General features: G+C 38.0%; 1 protein-coding gene across 9 annotated transcripts in view; it reads left to right on the top strand.

Annotated features, from left to right (window-relative positions):
- DIAPH2 (diaphanous related formin 2) overlaps window positions 1-25,717 on the top strand; it is an 835,399-nt gene that overhangs the window by 214,295 nt on the left and 595,387 nt on the right. For all 9 annotated transcript variants that reach the window (XM_038415147.2, XM_043492689.1, XM_038415148.2 and 6 more), the window contains one exon: window positions 2,658-2,772. In XM_038415147.2, the coding sequence (XP_038271075.1) occupies window positions 2,658-2,772 (115 nt within the window). The remainder of the gene's footprint in view (window positions 1-2,657; window positions 2,773-25,717) is intronic.

The raw sequence follows: 25,717 nt of genomic DNA, 5'->3' as shown, positions 1-25,717 counted from the left end.
GCATATAGAATCATAGAAATGTAGGGCTATCCAGTCCCCTGTGCTGAGGCAGGACCACTCCTAGACCATCCCTGACAGATTTGTGTAATCTGTTCCTTAAAAGCCTACAATGATGGGGACTCCACAGTCTATCTGGGAAGCTGGTTTCAGTGCTTAATTATCTTTATGGTGAGAGAGCTTTTCCTTTAATATTTGACCTATATCTTCCTTGCAGCAGATTGTTTTTTTTTTTTTTTTTTTTTTGTCCTGCCTTCAGTGGACATAGAGCAGATTAAGCTTTTTGTCCTGTCTTCAGTGGACATTGAGCTAAGTTGGTCACAGTTCTCTTTATCTTTACATGTTTGAAGACTAGCAGTTTCCCACACCCCATCATTCTTCTTTTTTCAAGACTAAACATACCCATATTTTTAAACCATTCCTTATATATCATGTTTTTTAAGCTTTTTATCGTTTTTGTTCTCTGGACTCTGTCCAGTTTGTCCCTATATTGCTTAGTGTGCCATCCAAAAGTTTACTCCATCTGAGTCTTCACCAATACCGAGTAGAGAGGACAGTTACCTCTCTTGTCTTACATATGCCACTCCTGTAAGTACACCCCAGACTTTTAAACTTTTTTGCTATGGGGAGTGCATATTTTTTGTCCAGTAATAGGGAAAAATGGAATTGGTAAATATGTGGGAACCCAGTGGGGTCCGTATGGAGGAAGCCAAGCTAATTTCTAGCACCATTTTATAGCCGATATCCACCCCAAGTTCTTGTTATGGAATGGGGATGGTGATCACATAAAATGAATAGGAATGGGATTTAGAGGAAAGCCTCATTTATGGAAGCTAGGAAAGAAGGGTTCAGAGCTGCTAATGTCTGGTACAGTGGGGAACCAATCCCCTTCCTTTTCTGCCCCCTTTGTGCTTACATGAGGGGAGGATGGCAGCCTTCCCTTACCCCCCCCCTAGTAGTGTGAAAAATTAAGGAAACAATGACTTGCACTGTATAATTAATTGGTGGATACTCCCAGATATTTTAGGTGAATGAAGTTGCAGCCTAATTAAACCACATCCATTGCCTCTTGTCTTTCTTTTGGCATGGTTGGACAAAGGTGCAGCTCTGTTTACTGCAACAAAGTTGTGCTCAATAAAGTCAGCGATGAAATTCCTATCAGTGTCTCCTTACATTTGTCAGTGTATGCACTCAGTAATCAAAATAGAGCGGAACGGAGGACCTGTAGATCCTGTAAACTACCAACTTCTTTTTGCGCGCTTGTTTTTAATCCAAGGGGTAGGTCAAGGGTTGAGAGTTGATAAATTATTTGCCTGGATAGTGGAAAATTCTTGATGCTAGTCACAAAAAAATAAAAAAAGTTATTCGTGTAGCTTCTGTTGTCTGTTCCTAATAGCAAAGTATGAATGCTGAGCTATCCTTTTTTTTTTTTTTTTTTAAATTAACAATGCCTTCAAAGCGGGAGTGACACACTGTAAGGAGGGTTTGAGAAAGCTTTTTGTATTTCTATGGATCTTTATTTTCTGGACAATTTCTAGTTTTGAGGTTCTTTTTTAGCAGTTCCAATGTAATTAATCATCCACTACTGATAGGTACCCAAATCCCTTTGAGAGAAAGTGGGCGGGTTCGGTTGTTTTTGGTGTTTAACATTGAAGAAGTTAAGACAATTCACTTGGAAAAAATATATAAGTATGCTTAAGTGGACAGTTAGGAGGAGTGTTTTAAAAATAAGTTTTGTTGAGATAGTTGATGCTGAAAATAAGCTGTAATTAAATATCATTATGTCCTTTGCTGTTAGGAACAGACAATGGAAGTGCTGCAGATGATTTTTTTAGGGGGGGGAGTGTCAAGAACATACCACTGTCCAGACAAATAATTTATCATGTCTTAACCCTTTAACTACTCCTGAAATTAAAAACAAGCACACAAAAAACATTGGATAATTTATAGTGACTAGGTGAGTGGTGTCACACTGATTTCCCTTCATGAAATCGGAAGATTTATTCATAATTTTTTTTAAAAAAGTGTTAGAATTTAAATGTTTCTTGTTTATAATGTGGAAAATAGTTCAAACACTAGGTAAAAAGACATTGAATTTAAAGGTGAGTTTAAAAAAATTATTTCAAATATATATTGCGTCTCTTAAGGTAAAGGATATCAGTCCGTGAAAATATTAAGCAAGTTTGTATGTAGGCAAGGCCTTATTCTTGTCTTCTGTCCTAGGGCTTGTCTTCACTGTGTCAGTGCACACCAGTTGGGTGTACATTCTAGTCCGCACCAGTGTGTTTCACACTAACTGGCCTGTGTGACCCTGCAGGACTTGACACCCAACTGCTGTTTGCTGACACACTGTGAAGACAAGCCCTTAGTTTGCAATTCTAAGGTGCTTAATACCTTTATTTCCCATTGATTTCAGTGGTGCCCAGCACTTCTGAAAAGCAGACCCCTTGTTCAGGTTCATATAAATGGTGTTAAGTGTCAGGGGTGCGGCATACGTTTGAAAATTGTGACCATTTTTTCACTTGCTGGAATGCTTTTTAAATATCTACTAAGTTTAAACCAAATCCTACATTTGGAAAATCACCCATTGACTGAAAATGAATATTTGAAGTCTGAGTAATCATTAACTTGAAGAATGAATATTTCGCTTTTTATTTCAGATTGAACACCAGGATATATTGGAAAACTGCTTTTGGTTAAAAGTTAGAGAGGATAAATTTGAAAATCCAGATCTGTTTGCAAAACTGGCGCTTACCTTTGGTACACAGATGAAAGGTAAATATACTTGTTCCTTAATTTGAAACTCTCATATGTGTGACTTGGTTTTAATTAATCTCTGTGGTATAAGAAAATATTTTCAATGGAAAAAAATAGTACTGCAATTCATTTTATAGATAGGAAATGTTAAAGATTCAGGTTATAGGCTGTCACCATAGTAACATAAAATAAATATTTAAAACGTATTAAATATTTAAAGTTTTATTAGTTATGTAGAGCATGGATTGCTTTACTGCATTATTGTTGGAGTTAATTTTTTTTTTTTTTTGCATTTAGAAACATTACAATGTACACAATGTTCTCTGAGGGGGTCAAAAAACATGTGGACAAGCAGGATCCAGTGGACATAGTGTACTTAGATTTCCAGAAAGCCTTTGACAAGGTCCCTCACCAAAGGTTCTTACGTAAATTAAGTTGTCATTGGATAAGAGGGAAGATCCTTTTGTGGATCTTGAACTGGTTAAAAGACAGGGAAAAAAGGGTAGGAATAAATGGTAAATGTTCAGAATGGAGAGGGTAACTAATGGTGTTCCCCAAAGGTCAGTCCTAGGACCAATCCTATTCAACTTATTCATAAATGATCTAGAGAAAACGGTAAGCAGTGAGATGGCAGAGTTTCAGATGATACTAAACTGCTCAAGATAATCAAGACCAAAGCAGACTGTGAAGAACTTCAAGAAGATCCCACAAAACGAAGTGTTTGGGCAACAAAATGGCAAATGAAATTTAATGTGGATAAATGTAAAGTAATGCACATTGGAAAAAAGAGCCCCAACTATACATACAATATGATAGGGGCTAATTTTAGCTACAACTAATCAGGAGAAAGTTCTTGGAGTCATGGTGGATAGTTCTCTGAAGATGTCCACGCAGTGTGCAGCGGTAATCAAAAAAGCAAATGGGATGTTAGAAATCATTAAAAAAAAAAAAAAGGGATAGAGAATAAGATTGACAATATTTTATTGCCCTTATGTAAATCCATGGTACGCCCAAATCTTGAATACTGTATACAGATGTGGTCCCCTCATCTCAAAAAAGATATACTGACATTAGAAAAGGTTCAGAAAAGGGCAACTAAAATGATTAGGGGTTTGGAAGGGGTCCCATATGAGGAGAGATTAAAGAGGCTAGGACTTTTCAGCTTGGAAAAGAGGAGACTGGGAGGGGATATGATAGACACATAAAATCATGAGTGGCGTGGAGAAAGTGAATAAGGAAAAGTTATTTACTTGTTCCCCTAATATAAGAAATAGGGGCCACCAAATGAAATTAATGGGCAGCAGGTATAAAACAAATAAAAGAAAGTTCTTCTTCACTCACCGCACAGTCAACCTGTGAAACTCCTTGCCTGAAGAGGTTGTGAAGGCTAGGACTATAACAGGGTTTAAAAGAGAACTGGATAAATTCATGGAGATTAAATCCATTAATGGCTATTAGCCAGGATGGGAGAGGAATAGTGTCCCTAGCCTCTGTTTGTCAGAGGGTGGAGATGGGTGGCAGAGAGAGAATACTTGATCATTATGTGTTAGGTTCACTCCCTCTGGGGCACCTGGCATTGGCCACTGTCGGTAGACAGGATACTGGGCTGGGTGGACCTTTGGTCTGACCCAGTATGATCATTCTTATGTTATATTCACTACTTAGCACATGAATCGTCGTCATTCATTGTTTTCAAAATTGTGATATATTTGCATTTTTTAATACATACCAATATAGGAAATGTTCTAATAGAAACAAGATGTGTTTAAGTTTATTTTTAACTAAGAACTCACTATCCTGAAATTTTGAAAATACTGAGTTCAGCTTTTTATATTGTTGAAATTTTCATGACGTACAATTTTAGAATAATCTGCCAACATTACAAGATCTGTAAAATTAGAGGGAAACTATTATTTATTATTTTATCAGCCATTTAAACAAAACAGAATCTAAGGCATATCTAACTAGATTGCTTACTAACTCTTTACAGGAGTTCTGACCTGCATTCCTGCTCTGGTCCCGGCAAAAGCATCACACAGACAGAGAGGACCTTTTGTCTCCCCCTTCCCCCCCAGCTTTGAAAGTCATGTCTCCTCATTGATCATTTTGGTCAGATGCCAGCGAAGTTGTCTTAGCTTCTTAACTCTTTATACGTGAAAGGGTTTTTCCTCTGGCCAGGAGGGATTTAAAGGTGGTTAGCCTTCCCTTTATATTTATGACAACTAGAAACCGTAATAGGAATGTAGTTAAATAATTACAGTTACAATCATCAATATTAACTGCTTGAAGTAACAGCATCAAATATATAATAACTGTAATGACTAATACAAACTTCTAGGGTTCTCCAGGGGCTTGATGAGATGCAAAAGATGCATAGTTGGTGAAAATTGGTTGGATTTAACCCTGACAAGAGAAGATGTTTTCCAGTAATTGAAGAGATGAAAAGGTGTCAAGTGAGATAATCAATACATTAGTATAATTGTGTGGGTGAAATTAAGTATTGCAGAATCAAAACCGAAATTACAGAATTCAAATTACAAGTTAATTGAAGTGAAGGCTCTTTTTCTAATTTTTTTAGACTGGCAACTATTTTTCTAGGAGAGTTAGTCATTGTATGTTGGATAATTGCAGACACAAGAAAAATATTCTAGGTGGAAAGATGAAAAAGCAAAGACTGGTTACTTCAGCTCTGTTGGTAATACAGACTTTCCCTCTTGATAATTGGAAACAATGAGATGACAGTAGCAGTGGAAAGCATGTTCATGAGTTAAGTTTTGATAGTAGTGAGGAGAAAATGTCTTTGTCATCATAATTGGCACAACATAGACAATTTCTGAATGGAACCTATTTTACAGAGCAAATTTTTTTATTCTCAATACTTTATCTAGATTCTTATAAATGCAGCATGTGCTATGTACCTTGCAGTTCTCAAACTTCAGAACTCAGTTAGCCCTAAAAGGAGGCTCTCATATCGGTATGACAGGTTTTAGTTTATGAAATAAGTGTTTAGTCTCATGTCTTCCATGTCCCTGCTCTTTTTCTGTTGGTCATTGGATCTCAGAATCATTTGTTTCTGACTAAATATTTTCCATATTTTTTCCTTTAAAATTTCTAACAGGAAAGTCTTATTAAGCAATTTTTATTTTAATATTTTGTTTTTATTAGCTAGCAAAAGTATACTTTTATTTTCTGAGACATTTTCATCAATGATGGTGATAAAAGGGAAGAAGTCTGTCTTTTAAAATAAGTTCTTCATGTGAATGTAAGATGGCATTAACAAATCATAAAGGGATTTGTACTTTATGTGCCATGGGAAAAGATATTTCTCTAGAGGCTGTTCTACTTGTTTCACAATAGCAGCCATGTTAGTTTGTATCCGCAAAAAGAAAGGAGTATTTGTGGCACCTTAGAGACTACAAATTTATTTGAGCATAAGCTTTCGTGAGCTACAGCTCACTTCATCGGATGCATTCGGTGGCTGACGAAAAGCTCACGTTGCTCACGAAAGCTTATGCTCAAATAAATTTGTTAGTCTTTAAGGTGCCACAAGTACTCCTTTTCTTTTTTTGTGTTCTACTTGTGAATCTTATGGTGAAAGAGAATGATAGCGAGAACTCCCAAGTTTTCTTGGGGAAGTGGCTTTATTTTTCCAGCCCACGGCACTGGCTGCTGGGCTCTTAGGTCTGTTGTTTACTTCTTGAATTAGAAATTGCTTATCAGCATAAGGTAAAATAAACTGGAAATTTCTGTGTCTGTAGTGAAAGTTGGAAAATTATAGAGGGCCCTTACCAACTATGCATAAAGAAAATTAAACAGAAAGCTGTTCTGGCACAGTCAATGGAGGTTTAATGTACTTTTTAACCATCCCTTTACCAGTATTGTTTTTTATGAGATGCCACCTTCCGGTTGGAGTGACCTGAACACACTTCTTTCAGAGAGCCAAAGTGCTTTATATGTTATCCGTTTTTTCTGTGGAAGTCTAAGAGCTAAGGTATTTGCTCCATATTTAATCTTCGGTGCTGAACAGGCTCCTAAGGGTTAGCGAAGTTGCATGGTGATCTTGACAGTCATATTCTTTCCTTACTTTAGGATTGTTCCTGTATTTTTAACCTTCAAAGTGCTTGCCTCAATGTCTTGATAATAGCTACTGAAAAATTATTTGCAGTTACACCTGAGAAACCCATTTTCAGGATCAAAATGCCTGGCCTTTAAGTGTTCATGTGCTTTACTGTAATGACAGTTTGGATTTTTTTCCAAGTGTTCCTCCCACTGCTTTTGTAGATGTGAAATTGGTCCTCTTTAGGCTTGGCTGATGAGTTAATATTTTCCTATATCTGACAATCTAAGTAAGACGGATTTGCCCAGAAGCATGGAAAATTCAAAACTCAGTCTGCGGAACTCAATGAGATCAGGTAACATGTACAGAGCTCACCATTTTAACAAGTCATTAGTAGTTGCTGCATGGTGTTGGACAATACTGCACCTTTTTTTAATCTTACAGATAATAGGACAAGATTTCAATGGTAAGTATACTTTGACAGTGCTGGTAATGTTTGACAAACGTCAACATTTTAATAGAGGAACAACTTGGCTTAACATTAAACTTTAAGCAACTTGAGTGTAATGTAAATCAACCTTAATTATAGGCCAAATCTTGAAGGGTAAAATTTTCAAAAGTGCCTAAGTGACTTAGGCCCTAACTCGCATTGAAAGTCCATTAGGATTTCAGCTTACATGGAACTGAGGTGCTTTTGAAAGTTTTAACTAAAGTCTCTGTTGACTTGTTACTTGGTCCTTGATCAGACACATCTCCCATTTACTTCATTAAGAGCTTTGCTTGAGTCAGGTATGAGTGAAGAATTGAGGTTTCGTCCTTTATATAAAAATTGAATTTCAGCTACGTATTACTTTACCTATGCAATTGTTAGTGCATTTTTTTCTGTAGTGTGTGTGTGATAAGTAACTAGTTATGGCAAATCCTAGAACACAATGTAACAAATTACTGGGGAGTATGAAATCCATTATAATATAAGTGAGGCAGTTTGGCAATGCTCAAAGTGGATTATTAAAAATGAACGTGAAAGTAAATTAAAAATAATAGTGGCAATGCTACAGTCAGTAACAAAAATATTTTGTTTTTTTCAATTAAAAATAAGGTGGATAGTTGTACAGTATACTTTGCTGTCCATAACAGGGTGCTAAAATTTGTACAAACAGCTCTGGTTTGTGAACAGACAGTTATTGTACTTGTATTGTAATGGTGTATTAAAGAATTATTGTGAACTAATCTTCATAATACTCTCCTGATCATAAAAGGGTAGTACACAGAGTAGTTTGGACTTCAGAAAATCAGCCAGTTTTTTATTATTTTTTGAGAGTTGCTCTTTATATTTTCTCCCCGCCAGAGCTGGGCAGGAAACATTTTTCCACCAAGCAAAAATTGAGATTTCAAATAATTTTCTTTTCTATATCAGAATAAAACTGAGACCCTCTGAATTATTTTGTTGAAAAAAAAATTTGGTGAGGGTGGGGGGAGGAAGGAGACAATCACTTCAATGCAGAATAATCCCACCTGGGCTATTCAAGACCAAGTTTCAAATCCCTGCTCAGTCTGATTCAGACCAGGGACTTGGTCTCAGTTTCCCATATACCAAGTGGGTGCCCTAACCCCCAGGCTATTTGCTATGCTGGCATAAGTCTCTTCCAATGTAAACTTAATTGAAACTGGGAAGTTTCCATGACCAGTTTTAGTTTCAGTGATCTGGCATTTTCTGGAGAAAATCATTTAGTTGGAAAACTCTCAACCAACTCTATTCCACAAAGGCTTTAGTAATGTCTGCAGATGGTTTTGTTTAAATTTGTATTAGGCTTATTGTAAAAGCTAAATATAATTTACAATTTGAAACCAAATTATTTTGCCTTGAGGCTTGCTCTTTTTGAATAATATTCTGCTGATTTTAAACTTCACTTCTGAGTAGCTATAGTATGGTTACCATATACTTACTACCGGTTCTACAGAAACTGCATAAAATAGATTTGTAGGGCCTAACTCAGGAGAAGTGTAGTAGCATAAACAGTTTTTTGGAGTGCAAATTATATTTCATAAGATGTAAGAGACAGATTGGGCATCTAATACTGTGGAGTAGGCCTACACCATAGAAGTAGCAGTATGCAGCTGGTCCCTTAGATGGTGTTTGCAGTTGTAGATGCTCCTCCCAAAAGAACTGCATATTGGCTCACAGAACAGGTTCAGTTCAAGACTTCTGTAAGTGTATCTGGATGTGCTGGCCATGGATGTTTATTTCACCTTCTGAAGCAGTTTTCACCTTCTGCTTCATGTAGACAGGGTTTTATTTCAACCATTGTACACATGCCATGGTTGATTTTGTATGCAGCAGTATGGGATATCTTTTTCTGAATAGTCATCTTTTCCTAAATAAATTTAGTTAATCAGTCTGTGCTGAAGATGTCATTGGCCAGCATCTGTGTTTCTGGCCAGTGGCTGTAATTACACTTTTTACCTAAAAAGAAAAGGAGTACTTGTGGTACCTTAGAGACTAACACATTTATTAGAGCATAAGCTTTCGTGAGCTACAGCTCACTTCATCGGATGCATTTGGAGGAAAAAAAAAGAGGGGAGATTGATATACACACAGAGAGAACATGAAACAATGGGTTTATCATACACACTGTAAGGAGAGTGATCACTTAAGATAAGCCATCACCAGCAGTGGGGGGGGGGGGACGAGGAAAACCTTTCATGGTGACAAACAAGGTAAGCTATTTCAAGCAGTTACCAAGAATATCTGAGGAACAGTGGGGGGTGGGGTGGGGTGCGGGGGAGAAATACCATGGGGAAATAGTTTTACTTTGTGTAATGACTCATCCATTCCCAGTCTCTATTCAAGCCTAAGTTAATTGTATCCAGTTTGCAAATTAATTCCAATTCAGCAGTCTCTTGTTGGAGTCTGTTTTTGAAGCTTTTTTGCTGAAGGATAGCCACTCTTAGGTCTGTAATCGAGTGACCAGAGAGATTGAAGTGTTCTCCAACTGGTTTTTGAATGTTATAATTCTTGACGTCTGATTTGTGTCCATTCATTCTTTTACGTAGAGACTGTCCAGTTTGGCCAATGTACATGGCAGAGGGGCATTGCTGGCACATGATGGCATATATCACATTGGTAGATGCGCAGGTGAAGGAGCCTCTGATAGTGTGGCTGATGTGATTAGGCCCTATGATGGTGTCCCCTGAATAGATATGTGGACAGAGTTGGCAACGGGCTTTGTTGCAAGGATAGGCTCCTGGGTTAGTGGTTCTGTTGTGTGGTTGCTGGTGAGTATTTGCTTCAGATTGGGGGGCTGTCTGTAAGCAAGGACTGGCCTGTCTCCCAAGATCTGTGAGAGTGATGGGTCGTCCTTCAGGATAGGTTGTAGATCCTTGATGATGCGTTGGAGAGGTTTTAGTTGGGGGCTGAAGGTGATGGCTAGTGGCGTTCTGTTATTTTCTTTGTTGAGCCTGTCCTGTAGTAGGTGACTTTTGGGTACTCTTCTGGCTCTGACAATCTGTTTCTTCACTTCAGCAGGTGGGTATTGTAGTTGTAGGAATGCATGATAGAGATCTTGTAGGTGTTTGTCTCTGTCTGAGGGGTTGGAGCAAATGCGGTTATATCGTAGAGCTTGGCTGTAGACAATGGATCGAGTGGTATGATCTGGATGAAAGCTAGAGGCATGTAGGTAGGACTAGCGGTCAGTAGGTTTCCGCTATAGGGTGGTGTTTATGTGACCATCGCTTATTAGCACCGTAGTGTCCAGGAAGTGGATCTCTTGTGTGGACTGGTCCAGGCTGAGGTTGATGGTGGGATGGAAATTGTTGAAATCATGGTGGAATTCCTCAAGAGCTTCTTTTGCATGGGTCCAGATGATGAAGATGTCATCAATGTAGCGCAAGTAGAGTAGGGGCATTAGGGGACCTAGTTTACCTTATTCTGCATCTCTCAAGTTAAACTAGCTTGTGAATTGTATTAGTTTTATGATGAGGTTTTGATATGAAGAATTGCATACCTCTTTGGAGTTTTGAGAATAATGGATTTTTCTGTTCACTGGCAATACTGAAAGATTGAAACAAAATTTAACTGAAAATTAATTTTCTAAACTTTCAGCAAACCACAGTCTGAAATATCTTTTGGGTGTTTTCTGAAACGTTTTGTTAGACTCTATGCAAAACATTTCTATTTGAAGTTAGGCATTTTTTATTGTTTTAAAGCATTTTTAAAACAAAAAATCACAGCTTTCTGTTTCAAAAAATATTTTTTTCAGAATTTTGACACTTTTTTTTTTTCCTGAAAGATTTGGCAAAAATGACACAAATTCACAATGTTTCACTCTGCTGTCGTGCTTTTTCTTTTAGGAATTTTTGCCATTTTGTTCCAAAAGGATAAATTATATATACATTTTATTGTAAAATTTTCTAGTGAAAAGTCTGAGGCCATAACTTTCTTAAAATGCTGCTGATAGGGTGACAAATGGTGAGATTGAAACATATTCAACTTCTCTCTGGAGAAGTGAGGTGAATTACCTGAGTTACTTGGAAAAGCATTATTGCATCATGTATTTGAATATTTACATGAGTATGGGAATAAGATGTAGAAGAACATAAATATTCCTAGTTCTATTCTGACTTATCAACAAATCTCGTGTTAACAGTTCAGCCATTTGTATGTTGAGAATCTGTATTGTGACAATGTCAGGCTTGATGGCTGCAAGTGGGTACTGTTGGGTTAGCACCCACCCATGGCTAAAGGACCCTCCCCCAGTTGATGGGGAGGATCCAGTGACCTTGGGAAATAATTACGGGGGACAACAGAAAAAACAATGGTAGGTGTGAAGATCAGTGGGTCAAAAGTAGGGATCCAGATGGGGATGCAAGTGGGTAGTGGAAGGCAGATTTGTTATCCCTAGAATATTAAAGGCCCTATAATCTGAGAAGGGGTTACCTCAGGTCAATTAGGGACACCTGAATCCAATTGATGGCTGCTTAAGACCGTTTAAAAACCTCTCCTTGGGTTGGGGGTAGAAGGGGGGCGGGAGGAGAAGGAGACAAGCTGCTGCCACCCTAATGGCAGCAGAGAAATAAGCTGCTTCTTCTGCACCCCTTCCCATAGGGGAAATGGCCAAAACTGAGTGTCTGCTAGGGGAAGAACTGACACCCCAGGGAAAACAACAGGACAACAGCTTGCCCCAGTGAGGGAGTAGGAAAAGATATCTGCCTTTGTTTTGTGTTTTGTGAGACTGTTTCCTTTTTGTTTGGTGAAGGATCACCCCTTAGGCTGACCCTGAGGCCTACTTTGAAAATACGGACAAATAAGCACAGGGTCAGGAGGGGGAGACAAATACTGCCCAGAGTGGAGCTGATCCCCCCCCTCTCCCCACATACACACACTTCCAGAGGGGGAAGTGCTAAGTCTGGTGAGACAAAGAAGTGCCACAGTATTTTGAGGACTTCTGGAACTTCACAGAATTGACTTTTCTCTGTTTGCTTAAAGATGTGAAAACCTAACTAAGCATGCTTATTTCATTTACTTAAGTGAATTTATTGGGCCCCTGTGAAGACATTCCTGTCCTGGGGACAGGTAAAATTTTAAGGACTGTGCTCATAGTTCACAGTTAATGCATAGGTATCTTCAAACAAACTGATAACCTATATTTGAGACTTTCTTGACCTCTGAGTGTTCGTATTTCTGTGACGCGTCAGGGCCCTTGTTGAAAAAGCTTCGAATTCTACCCTAGAAGACAGCCATATTGTTGCCCTCTATCTTACTGTTAAGTTAACTGAAAAGTTGCACAGAGTCAAACTAGAAGACCTGACCTGCGAATAGAACACAAGTCACCAATATACTGGACCAGTGGTGGATTAATGATTTTGCCGCCCCTAGGCCTGGAAATAATTGCCCCCCACAGCTCGCCTCTGCTCCGCCTCCTCCCCTGAGCACGCTGCCAGGTCCTGCTTCTCCCTGCTCCCTGCCAGTGCTTGTGCGTGAGGGGAAGGGAGGGAATACGGTGTGCTCAGGAGAGGAGGCGGGGCTGGGGTGGGGATTTGGGAAAGGGGACCAATAGGGACCGGGAGGGGGTGGAGAAGGGGTGGAGTTGGGGCGGGGGCGGGGCAGAGGGTGCAAACCAGCACTGGGGGAAGCAGCCTCTGCTGCTATTATAAATTTGCCATCCCTACAAATTTGCCATCCTAGGCCTAGGCTTTGTTGGCCTAGGTGTTAATACGCTGCTGTGCTGGACCCAAGTGTTATCCACTGAGCCATGCTGTCTTAAAATGGGTGCTCAGAAATGGGTGTGGTTATCCTGTCCTAACCACTATCCGCCAAACACTCTTTCCAGATGACGGAATAGTCCCTAAAGTCTTGATCTTCAACTTTCTATTGCTGTCCAGGAAATAGTTGTATAAACCACTGGCAAGGTGTGTGCTAAGTCCCCTTCTAGTAGCTGGTCCACAGAAGATACCTTACTCCTCTTGGCAAAATGGTAGAGGTCTGTGCTTGGGATCTAAGGGTTCAGGGTACAAACCCTGTCGATAACCTAGCAGATCATTATGATTGCATGTAATGGAATTTGTTTAGTCCTACTTGTTTAAACTGTTTAATTCATTCAGGTAGAGAACTTCCTTCAACACAGGTTTTATAGTTAAAAAGACCATTATTTGTCAATTATACCACATTATGTGACAAAACACAGGTGTTGCACACTTTGGTCTTGTGTCACACAGTTGGATTGCATGTGTGTCATGCTTCGAGATTTGAAGGAGGAAAGGTATGAAGATGTATTCATTTGTATAGTTAGGGTGACCAGATAGCAAATGTGAAAAATCGGGACGGGGGTGGGGTGTAATAGGAGCCTATGTAAGAAAAAGACCCCAAAATCGGGACATCTGGTCACCCTAGCTATAGTATGTAAATTCTAATGCAAGAATGGCTTTGGGTAGGAAGTAGAAAGGTATAATGAGGGGAAGTGAAATTTGTTTGTTACATGGGATTGAAGGGAACATGGAAAAGAAATGCCAAAGTTTTCCCCCTTGTTTCAAGTAGTATGGCCCAGTCTAGAAAGCCCCCTTTCTGAATACTCTATTGGCAATAATTGCTAATGTCCATTTGGCAGAGCAAGTTTTGTTTTTCTGTTTAGATGAATACTTTATCATGACTATCCTTGCATTTGCCACTTAAAGACTGTACTCCTGCAGTGTGCTACTGGACATTGCACTGAGTGCAGCATGTGCCAGGCCACTTAAGTGTTGGTTTCCACTGGGAGTACTTGTGCTGTGGGAGCTGCTCTGGCAACTTGTTTTATTCTGGGTGAAGAATAGTGCTCGATTTGTCCTATTTAGCTGTATGTGGTTTGGATCTCTGAATGACCTCTCTTCTCCTCATGTGATACTGCTGCAGTTGTAATTGATGAACTTGCTGAAGCGTAACTAACAGACTGAAACAAAAGAGATTTTTTTGGTGATGACATGTATCCTTCATTGATCCAGCAGAGTTTGGATTTGGTTAACTTCAGGACACACTGGCCAGGTGGTCATTTTCTGAAATATTTCTGATGGGAATCTGGTTTGCGATTAGTTAAGGTGGGGTTTGAGTAGTGTATTGGTATGACTTTAAATCTGGTTTTAACAGTTCTAATGTACTTGGTGTCTAGTGCAGGGGTCGGCAACCTTTCAGAAGTGGTGTGCCGAGTCTTCATTTATTCACTCTAATTTAAGGTTTCGCATGCCAGTAATACATTTTAACGTTTTTAGAAGGTCTCTTTCTCTACGTCTTTAATATATAACTAAACTATTATTGTATGTAAAGTAAATAAGTTTTTTAAAATGTTTAAGAAGCTTCATTTAAAATTAAATTAAAATGCAGAGCCCCCCCGGACTGGTGGCCAGGACCCGGGCAGTGTGAGTGCCACTGAAAATCAGCTCCTGTGCCACCTTTGGCACGTGTGCCATAGGTTGCCTACCCCTGGTCTAGTGAATGCAACTGAAAGCAGCCTTTAGGGCTCCTCCAGTTCCCCATTGCAGCATGTCTGCCACAAACCACCTTTCTAGTAGTAGAGGATGGTCAACTTAAACACCTAAAAGTTTGCTGGAGATAATGTCACATGGAATAAGTCACTTGCATCTCTTTTCCCTCAGAAAATGGTCTTGCAGAAGAACCAACAACACAGTTGTCACAGAGGGGCTTCTGAAGTATTTGTGAGAGAGAAGATGATTAAGTTTAAATTAACTTCCCTTCCTTCCATCAGATTTAACAAATATTTTACTACTTGCATCCCTCTGCAGGAGATGTGAGAATGGATCATGTGATCCAAATGATTTGGGGGCCCTCAACTTATTCTATGTAATTACAGGATGTCTGAATGCCACTTTGTTAAATGTTATGCCATATTTGCACTAGTCATTTTGCTTGGTTACTATGATCAGCCACCAGAGTACATGCACTTTGCAAATCCCTAGTGTAGATAGGCAAAACTGCTACAAACTGCAGTTTGCACTCTTGAGTTGCCCTAGTTTCAGCCAGGAATAAGATGTCCAGTTCAAATACAGGTCTTAAGTTCTGCTTGTCTATGCTGTGGGTGTATAGGGTGCAGCTGCACAGGTGGCTGGCCACAAATGGCAGAAATCCACAAGGTAGACATTTCTGTCATCTGAGGTAATGTGCAACCAGTGCGCCATCAATCTGTCTCTGGAGTTTGAGGTATATATTAGCTTTAATATTGGAAAAAAGCTTTCAGTGGTGTTCTTTACAGAGCAATTTACAGACACCCTACTCTAATTTAATTACTGAAGTTTATCATCCTTCCATCCTTCTTGCAGAAAGATAAATTGAAAAGGTTGGGTCAATATGACTTAAATTATCTAAAAGTAAAGGTCTTTTTGGTCTCCAGAAAAGTAAACTAAAGTACCTTTTTATGTAAGTTGTAGAAGTTCTGTCTGAATCATGAACATTACAGGGGGCTTGTTGCAGCTCTACTTAGAAAAGTTGCTAATAATGCTGGCAGTCACAATAGGGCTCCATTGCCTGATCTGTCTATGGATCTGCAAACTACAATTCACCTTTAAAAATAATGGAAGACATTTTTGTTCTGGACCAGCGATGATAATAGCTTTAAGGGCATTCTGTCTATTGGAGGTTGAATTTTGTAGCACTTCTGGAAAAATGGGTGGCAGATTCCTGTTGTAAGCGAGTGACAGCAATGCATGAAGCAAATAAATATTGGCAGATGAAAAAGGGAAGTTTCACTCAAAATTTTTATTATTGATATGGGTGTATTTATATTTCCTAGAACCCCACTTCTATAAGGTACTTTGATATGTCTGGCCTTTCAGCATTTGAGGAGTCCCTTTTAAGTTAATGGGGATATTTGCATGCCGACAGTTAAATACTAAATGCTTGAATTATTTTCTGAATCAGGGCTGTGGAGAGAAAACAAGTTTATATCTCTGCAGCTGACTTAATTCTTCAAAATCAGCAACACTTGCAAATTTATCCTGGAGCTCACTATTTTCTGCTTAAAGTCTATATATTGGTCCCTCCTTAATTCTTTTAACCTTCCTTATCTGAGCATAAGCCACCTACATTATTTCTGGAGGCTGATCTCAGTACACTTTCTATAGAGCTAAACCTTTTTTTTATGTCTTGAGGTGTATGTTACTGTACGCATAAGAATTGAGACTAAATCACGTATCAAGAGATCTAATAGTGACTCCGCACAAATTGTGAAACGTGTAAGGTATTGCTATGACTAATTGACTTTTTCAGCATTGGAGCATGGCAGGATTATATTTCTAAAAAGATCTGCTTATTCATACATTATATGCAAAAATAATTCTGATGTCTGCTGGGTTGTAAAGAAATATGCAGTGAACAAATGTATTGAAACAAAAATAGAAATGGGTTTTATAATTGTTCTATAGCTATAGTTATGCAACTTGAAAAATCTACTTAGTACATTTTCTTGTTTAGTAGCTGTTTAAAGATATATAATAAAAGCCACATATCCGAAAAATGTTTTGTAATTTTACATGAACCTAAATTAAATCCAACAAGTTTAAAATAAATGAGCAATTTCTTTTGGTTAATTTCATGTGTGTTCACAGTACTACATGCAGTATGTTCTGTTTTTTCTCATGTAATACATGATCTAAATATCATATACTGAAGAGGATAGCGTGTGAATGAGTAATTTCTACAAAAAAAGTCAAATTGCAGAAGAGGTTAGTCAATTAAATTGTAACCTATTTCTGTATCTTCCTGACGATTGAGAAAATATTTCAAGTGCTGTTAAAAAGGGGGGGCAAGTCTTAATATTCATAGAAGTTGCCAGGTGGACACTGTTACTATTGACCTAGTCTGGATTTGAATCAGAAACCTAGATATAAAAGGCTTGGCCTCCTTTTCAGTCCCACACAACAGTTGCCTGTCTTGGGAGGGGATAGGGGGTTGTTTAAGTTTGTGACATTTTTTTCTAAATTTATTTTTTTGTAACAGACCCAAGAATAATTGGAGTTAATAAATTGTAAACAATTTGGGCCTAGTGTTGCAAGCTTAGTCATGAATAGTCTCACTGGACTCAATAAGATTATTCATTTGAGTAGTGAAACAGTAGGATCTTTTTAATGGATTTATAAATTACAGTGGAGTAAATGTAAAGGGGTGCTGTTGTTTGTTCCTGTTATCAAAAGGAAATCTTTAAATTAACAAACACAGATAAATACGTGAGAGAAAATTGTCATTATCTTTTCTGTGTGATAGCATCCAACAGGTCAGAGTTAAAGAAACTCTTCCAGTTTTTTAAGACACATTTTCTACAAACCTAATTTTCTTACCTATATAGTTATAATAACTTGGATTATGAAAATTAAAAATAAATAAAAAGAGAACCCCATCAGTTTTTAACTTCCTGTTCTTTTTGAATGTCTTTTTCAGGTACATATGCTTTAGCATGTCACATCTCAAGTGTCTGAACAGTGGAACTGAAAATTCCTTGGGGTCCATTTAGATACCTATAGTAACTCACACTCTGGTTTAATGCCTAAAATGGTCTATGGAAATGCATTTTTTTCAGTTCTGAGGTCTCTCTTCATCCGACTGTGTGCTCTTAGTTTTGTTGGCCTCTATACCCTTCTGGCAGAAATTTATTGGTAACTCTCATTCATCTCTGAAGACAGTCTGCCCTATTTATTATTTTTATCAATTTAAAGAGCTCAGGGTTTTGATGCTACTTCAGTCCTTGGCTGTGTGTTAAATCAATAATAGTGTACTCGTTCAACAGATTCCCCAGTGTCCTCCAATTTAGAATTTTTCTTAAGCAAATTTCCATATTCACCTCATTCAAAGATGTCTTCTCTTGCAGTGGATAAATGCATCAGTTACCCCCTCTGCCAATCAAAATAGAGGTTGATGTAAAAGTATATTCTCTAAAAAGGGGAGTGTATAACAAAGAAAAAGGAGTGGACAGTGCCAGCTCCAATTTCCAGTGTCGTATGGTGGTCAAGCCTACTTCATGATCAGAATCCATGAAGTCAAATGTGAGTGAGCGTACATTACGTAAGATACTAATACAGTTCAGTACCATTTCACTTACTTCTACCTTTCATACAAACTGTGTCTCAAAATGAAAGCTAATTTAACTAATGCACATGGAGATGCTTTTAGCTAGCTCTCTGACTCATGTATTCCTCCTGGGCCTCCCTGAATTGTTGTTTAATAATTATATCACAATAGCACATTTTTCTTGGGAATATTTCTGAACCCTTCTGTTTCAGAAGAAGGGCCAGAATTGTCATTAAGACCTATATTCACATCTCACAATAAATCTTGGCATTTGCTTTGATACAGACATTGTAAAGTGAGGTACAGGCAGTTCTTTTGAAAGCTGGCAGGCTGGCTACCAAAAAGACACATACTTGATCACACAGATTTAGTGTCCAATTCCTTGTCTGATATTTTCTCTCTTTTGGAAAGAAAAAAAAGAATCAGAACTAACTTTTGCTAAGACTAAAGTCAATCTGGCAGCTTATGTTCCTCTTTGTTTATTCATCATATGTTTCTTAAAGTGTGCCTCTGTTCTGAAAAGTGCCACTTTTGGAATCTTACTGCTGATCAAATGTGCTCTGAGTCGTATCTGTTGATTTCACGGAGAACACCAGCTTTATGCTACTTCTTTTTTTCCTGTTAGACCTGCAAAGCTAATGAAAGTCACAGAATGAGTTGGTTTCTATTCCTTTTGTGCTCCATAGACATAATTGTTTTCTAATTTCCAACTGTAGAGCCAATCAGTCACATCTGGCAAGACGCACTGAATGTAATTTGTTTGCATAGGTGTTGCTGAAGCCATAATCTGAAGACAATGAGGTTGTATACGTATAACTGTTAACATGATTAAACTTGCTGTAACTTTATTACAAGTGATCTTTTTAATGATAAATTGAGCATATTAGATCTCAAAAATAATTGAGCAAAAAGGAAATAATACAGTACTTACACTGTATAAAATGTTGTTGATACTTAAAGTAAAAGTATGTTTAAAAAGCCTAGTTTAGGTAAATTTTTCTGTGCTGAACTCTAAACTAAATGGTGAATATAGTACTGGCAGGGCTTCAGGAGCCTCCCTTCAATTCCTGTAATACGCTGATAATGAATGAGATTTAGGCATAGATATTTAACTCTATGGATAACAGAGAAAGGAGTGAGTGCTATTTCATCACCATCCTATTTTTTCCCCCTACAATGTTAGCTAAATTCCTTATATTGCAGTCTACCAATATCCCTGTCTTCTCCATAAAACCTCATTATTTACTGTGAGAAGCTAGTCTGTGTGTGTAAAATAAATATTAATGTAAAGGATACAGGACTCCTAAGAGTTTGTAGAATTTGACAAATGCAAGAGAGAACCATTTCCTCCCTCTCTCTAAGAAGTCCGAATGGATTTGATACCAGGTGGTGCTGTTGGGGCAAGGTGTGTTTAAAATATAGCAAGTACCCCCATTCTTGTAAGTCAGCAGCCTTACATGCTCCATGAATGTAGTATTCTTTTAAATCTGTTAAACTGACATATGGAAGTCAAATATGGAGCTTCTTTTGGAGAGTGTTTATTCATCTTTCTGGGATTGTTACAAATTGGTCAGTCTCCCAAGAGTGGAGAAATAATTAATGGAGAAAGCTAGATTAATCGTCGGTAACTGGAGTTTTTGTAGTAATTTGTGACTCTCAGAAATACTTTTTTGCTACCTCTTTATAGTCCTTAGATAGTATTTTGAATCTGTGTAAGGGAACCAAGGAGTATTGGTCCTGTTGATTCCTTAATGCTCTTAGCTAGACTGTTCAGGTCTCCAGGAGGGCATGTAAATGGTGCAACAGTGGTATGATATGCATCAAATAATTTACTTTTTTTTTATTTTGTGCTGAACACTTCAAAATCTGCCTGAGGGAAGCAGATTATAATGCATTCCAGACAGATTCTTTGCCTGGGAAAAGTGTTTGATACCTATTTGGAGGAGTATCACTGAGAAGCAATCAATATAGCCGTTGGGGGGCAATGACTTTTATTGTGTCTCAACTTCTGTGCCACCCCCATGCAACAATAGGTTTTCTACATTGTAGAGCCTGTAAAGGTGAAGGGACAAGCACGATAAGTGTTGCACATGGCACAAGAGAAGATGTAATCAAGAGTGGGTGCTGCTCTGTGCAGGTGGATGAACACTGTCGCATGTAAGCAGGGCAAAGAGGAGAGAAAGGGGCTGAGGGGCTCTTCCCAGCCTGAAATGCTGAAAGACCTTGGACTTGACGAAAGTGTGAGATAAGACTAGTGTCTCAGGACTAGGGTGACCAGATGTCCCGATTTTATAGGGATAGTCCCAATACTTGGGTCTTTTTCTTATATAGGCACCTATTACCCACTACCCCCCATCCTGAGTTTTTGCACTTGCTAACTGGTCACCCTACTCAGGACTTTTGTTGTTTTTTCAAAAATCTGTAACTCTTGAGTATTTTTAAGAACAACGTGACTAATTAAGAAATCCACTTTGCTAAGTCTGCGTTCCTTGCTTTCCTGCCAAGTTGTGCCAGTTTAAAGGAGTTAAACAGGAGGCCCAGAGCATCCACAGCTTCAGTAGAGTAACTTGCGGGAGTTAGGGATGTCTAAGGCACTGATTTGTTTCAGGAATTAGGGTGACTGGACTGTAGTACCCCACATCTCAAGGAATGGCATTAGATGAGTGGTCTGAGCCAAGGAAGTGCCCTATAGACCCAGAACAAGAAACAATATCTCTATCCTACCCAGATCCAGTTGGCTTAGAAGCACGTAGAACCTAGGAATTGGATCCACTCTCAACTGATTGGGGAAAGTCTATCGTGTTACATGAGCAGGTGGTAACACATGGCCCTAACACTTACTGCCTTCTAGGTGGTTTTGGGCCTTGCAGAGGAATGTTCTGATGTATGTCTTTGCAGAGGCAATATATGTGGTAGACTGCAGTTATCTATGAAGTGTCTTCCTTTTCTTTACATTTTCATAATTCTGAGAAATGTTGATGCTGGTAAGAAAATTCTGAACTGTCTTGACCTTATTAATTTTAGTTGTATAGGGCTTAATAAAAGCAACATTAGTGACTTCACAAGCTGTAACATCCTTTATCCTTTTATGCTTTTGAATAATGACCTTGTGAAATGTCAGATTCAGTAGTGTTCTGTTTGAAAAAGAATGGACTGATACTTAATGATTTGTGCTTCATGTATTTAAGCTCTTCAGTGAAGGTCAGTAATTCTATTAGGGCATTTTTTGTCAGTAAAATGTTGACAGAAATTAACTAGGTAGTTAAATTTTAGCTGACAATGTCACTTTTTCTTTTTTTCTTTGAGGAGTTGTCTAATAAGGCCAAATTGTACTTGGTGTTTTTTTAACATTATGAATATCTCATTTATGTGAAGAATTAAAAATGTTGTTTAATTAAAATCTGTGCTAAATAGTAATACAAAATCAGGTCTCTTTGTCATGGATGGATTATCTCGATAGTTTCACCTCATAAAACATTTTATTGTATAATTACTGTATTTGTATTTGATTTTTATTTCATACTTTGTTCTGAGTTGTTGTCCCTGTTCAGTGGAAAAGGTATATGTTTTCTCTTCATTCCTACCTATCCCTCCTCTCTTTCTCTCTTCCCCACCCCAGAGCAAGGTAGGTCACAGTCACAGTTCCTGTGCTGAATGGAGCAAATGGACTATACCTTTCTACTATCTCCAGGTTTTCAAACCACCAAAGAGAGGAGTAAGTAAAGCTGTTTTTCTGCTTGTCCATCTATGCAGTAGCAACTGAAGCTGACTATTGTAGCATAGAGGGAGCAGGATTCAGTGCGTTTACTCCCCCACATGCTGGAGGAGTCAGAGTCCTGGCATAATGCTCTCTCCTTGCCATAGTGTAGTTTTGTGGGTTCTTGTGAAAAAACTCCCGATCTGGCCCTCTGAATATATGCAGAATGTGAAATATACCCAAGTGTATAGCACTCTACAGTGCAAGCCCCTGAACACCCCTTGGAGGATTGGGGGAGAGATGTGGCCAAATAGTGATCTGCTGCACTTATAGTATATCTAGAAATGGATCTGTGTGCTGTCCCTAATAGCCAGCCACTTTAGAAGTGATGCAGGCAATGCTGAAGGAAAGTGTGCTGGAGCTGTCTTTGAGTACAGTAGGATCCTGTTAATCTGACCCTCCATTATCCAGCTCTCCCTGTTAACTGGGTAAGCAGTGTGCACTGGTCCAGAAGGGGGTGATCTCTTCTGTGTCCGCTAGATGGCGATGCAGCATTGCACTTTCCCAGTCTCTGGTTTAACCAGGTTTTTGATTATCCGATCTGGCCCTGGTCCCAATTATATCGGATAAATGGGGTTCTGGTGTAGTTAGACAAAGGGGAGAAATACATGTAGGCCTTCTAGGCTCTGTTCTAGCCTGTAGACCAGAACGAATAGCTGGGGAGGGGTTCTGTTGCCACCATGGCCTGCATTCAGACTAGTAGTTACAGATTTTATCCCATGCAACTCCCTCAGAATTCCCAATGGAATTGTGGCTATGTATTTCATTGAAAGAGAGTAACATACTAGTGGAAGCGGATTTATTTAAGTGTAATAGGTGTTTGTTCTTATTACACCATGGCAGGACAATTTTGTGCACAGAGTTGTAAATTACAACTCTTCTACTTGCATGAAATTAAAATTTATTGCTAGCTGTTCCTGTTAATCAGTTTGAATCTCTGAAGAATTTAGTAAAAATATAGCATTAAATGGTTAACATTAGGTTCATCATTAAGAACCTAATTAGATACCCATCTATCAAGAGGATTCAAGTAAGCAATTTACTTATTGTTATTGCTTTAGTTTACCTCGGGTTTAAAAAAATATTTAGTGCAAATATTTAATATGCTCATAAATTATTTTTATTATGCCTAATTAGCAAATAAGACAGGATGTCTATTTCTGTACAGGTGGTATATGTAAGGGCAGTATTATGTCTTTAATGTGCTTCCTAAAATTGGAAATCTCTCAGTAATCCTTAATACTGTGAATACTGTGTTTTTGTCATGCTACACTGTAATAAAATAGAGAATCTCATGTTTAGAAAACAGACAAGATTCTAAGAGTGTCATCATGGATAAGCAGCTCCAGTATATAGTTCTTCCCAAATAGCATTTGTGTTACTATGTCATAATATTAAATAAGGTTGGCTATTTGTTATCAAACTCAGTGACTTTTTACTATGATTCACAGTCCAATTATAAAGCTTTATAAAACAAGTTAATGTCTTCTCCCTAAAGGTTCATGTTAATTTCTGGCTCTTGTAATTTAGGTTGTGTATTTTGCCAGTCAAGAATCAAAGTGATACTCTGAAGAAATTAATTATGTGTACTGTAGATCTGTAAAGGTAGTAATTAGTACATAATAGTATTTAACTACTGGGATTGTTCTAGTACAGAATACATTACCCATTCAACCTATCTCAAGAAAAAATATAAAATTTGTTTCATCAGTCTGACTTATATCTGCCTTTGTTTATTAGATTTGTAATTCAGCTGTCATTTTGATTTGTTTGTTTTAATGACTGAAACAGGCTTTTAATAGTAATATTATATTTTGCCATTCTGAAATCTATGTTGGGGTGTGTATGTGTGCTAACTTTGAAGAATATTGTATGATTTCTTAGGAGCAAGCTCAGAATCATGAGGTGACTGAAGACACTTTCTAATTAATACGATCTTAAGGCAATAGTTCTTTTTATCACAAGCTTCTTCCCGAGTTTTTAGTGTGACCAAAGAGTTAATTATATGTTGCTGATCATTTTTAAATCAAAATAGGGAGTTTTATCTAACTATTAAAAATGTGCAATTTTAGATAAGATTTTGTTTTAGCTCCAGTTTTGACATTGACTCACTCTGGATCATAGGCAAGTCACTTGAACTTTCTGTGACTCAGTTTCCATATTTGTAAATCAGGAATATTATTGACCTCAAATGGCTGTTAAAGCACTTCAGCATCTTTAGATAAAAGCAGGAGGGGTTAATATTTGTAATATTTGTGGGAGTGTGCTCAATTGGATTGGTTGTTTTGATTTTTTTATTATTTTCATTAGGGATTCATTAGTTGAAATTACAAGTCTTGGTTTAAATTTGAAGTATATATTCAAAATTAAAGTATAAAATTGTAAGTGTTTCACCTAATACTTAGTTAAGACTTATCAGAAGTCTTTTTATGGCAGAACCATGCCTGCAGATAAATATGATATATAAAAGATACATTATCAAGTCTATCATCTCATCTTCATAGCATGAAAACTATGAACATGTAATCTTTGTTTAAAGACCAACTTAACATTTTAATTTAGAAACTTCACTTTTTTTTTAACTTTAGCACTGTAACACTTCTTAAATACAGTCATTCTAATAGTATTGTTCCTGCTTTACTGGAATCATGAGGTATATGTAATACTTTCCTTAGAATAGCTTTCTCAGCAAAGAAATGTGACTACATCTTTGGAGTGCAGTTATTGGCGGATGGCATTATAAAGTAAATGGTTAATAAATCAAACATTGCATTGGGTTAATGGACACCAGTGTCAAAGCTTAAAATTTTTACTTGGATATGCCATGTGTTCATGATAAAAGCAATACAACATAATTTATGGTTTCAGAGTAGCAGCCGTGTTAGTCTGTATTCGCAAAAAGAAAAAGAGTACTTGTGGCACCTTAGAGACTAACAAATTTATTAGAGCATAAGCTTTCGTGAGCTACAGCTCACGTCATCGGATGCATTTGGTGGAAAAAACAGAGGAGAGATTTATATACACACACAGAGAACATGAAACAATGGGTTTATCATACACACTGTAAGGAGAAAAGAAGTACTTGTGGCACCTTAGAGACTAACAAATTTATTAGTTTATTATGCTCTAATAAATTTGTTAGTCTCTAAGGTGCCACAAGTACTCCTTTTCTTTTTGCGAATACAGACTAACAGGGCTGCTACTCTGAAACTGTAAGGAGAGTGATCACTTAAGATAAGCCATCACCAGCAGCGGGGGGGGAAAGGAGGAAAACCTTTCATGGTGACAAGCAAGGTAGGCTAATTCCAGCAGTTAACAAGAATATCAGAGCAACAGTGGGGGTTGGGGTGGGGGGGAGAAATACCATGGGGAAATAGGTTTCAGAGTAGCAGCCGTGTTAGTCTGTATTCGCAAAAAGAAAAGGAGTACTTGTGGCACCTTAGAGACTAACAAATTTATTTGAGCATAAGCTTTCGTGAGCTACAGCTCACTTCATCGGATGCATCCGATGAAGTGAGCTGTAGCTCACGAAAGCTTATGCTCTAATAAATTTGTTAGTCTCTAAGGTGCCACAAGTACTCCTTTTCTTCATGGGGAAATAGTT

This window comes from Dermochelys coriacea, chromosome 9 (assembly GCF_009764565.3).
Source record: "Dermochelys coriacea isolate rDerCor1 chromosome 9, rDerCor1.pri.v4, whole genome shotgun sequence".
Classification (NCBI taxonomy): Eukaryota; Metazoa; Chordata; order Testudines; family Dermochelyidae; genus Dermochelys; species Dermochelys coriacea.
This window is presented reverse-complemented; position numbering and strand designations above follow the sequence as displayed.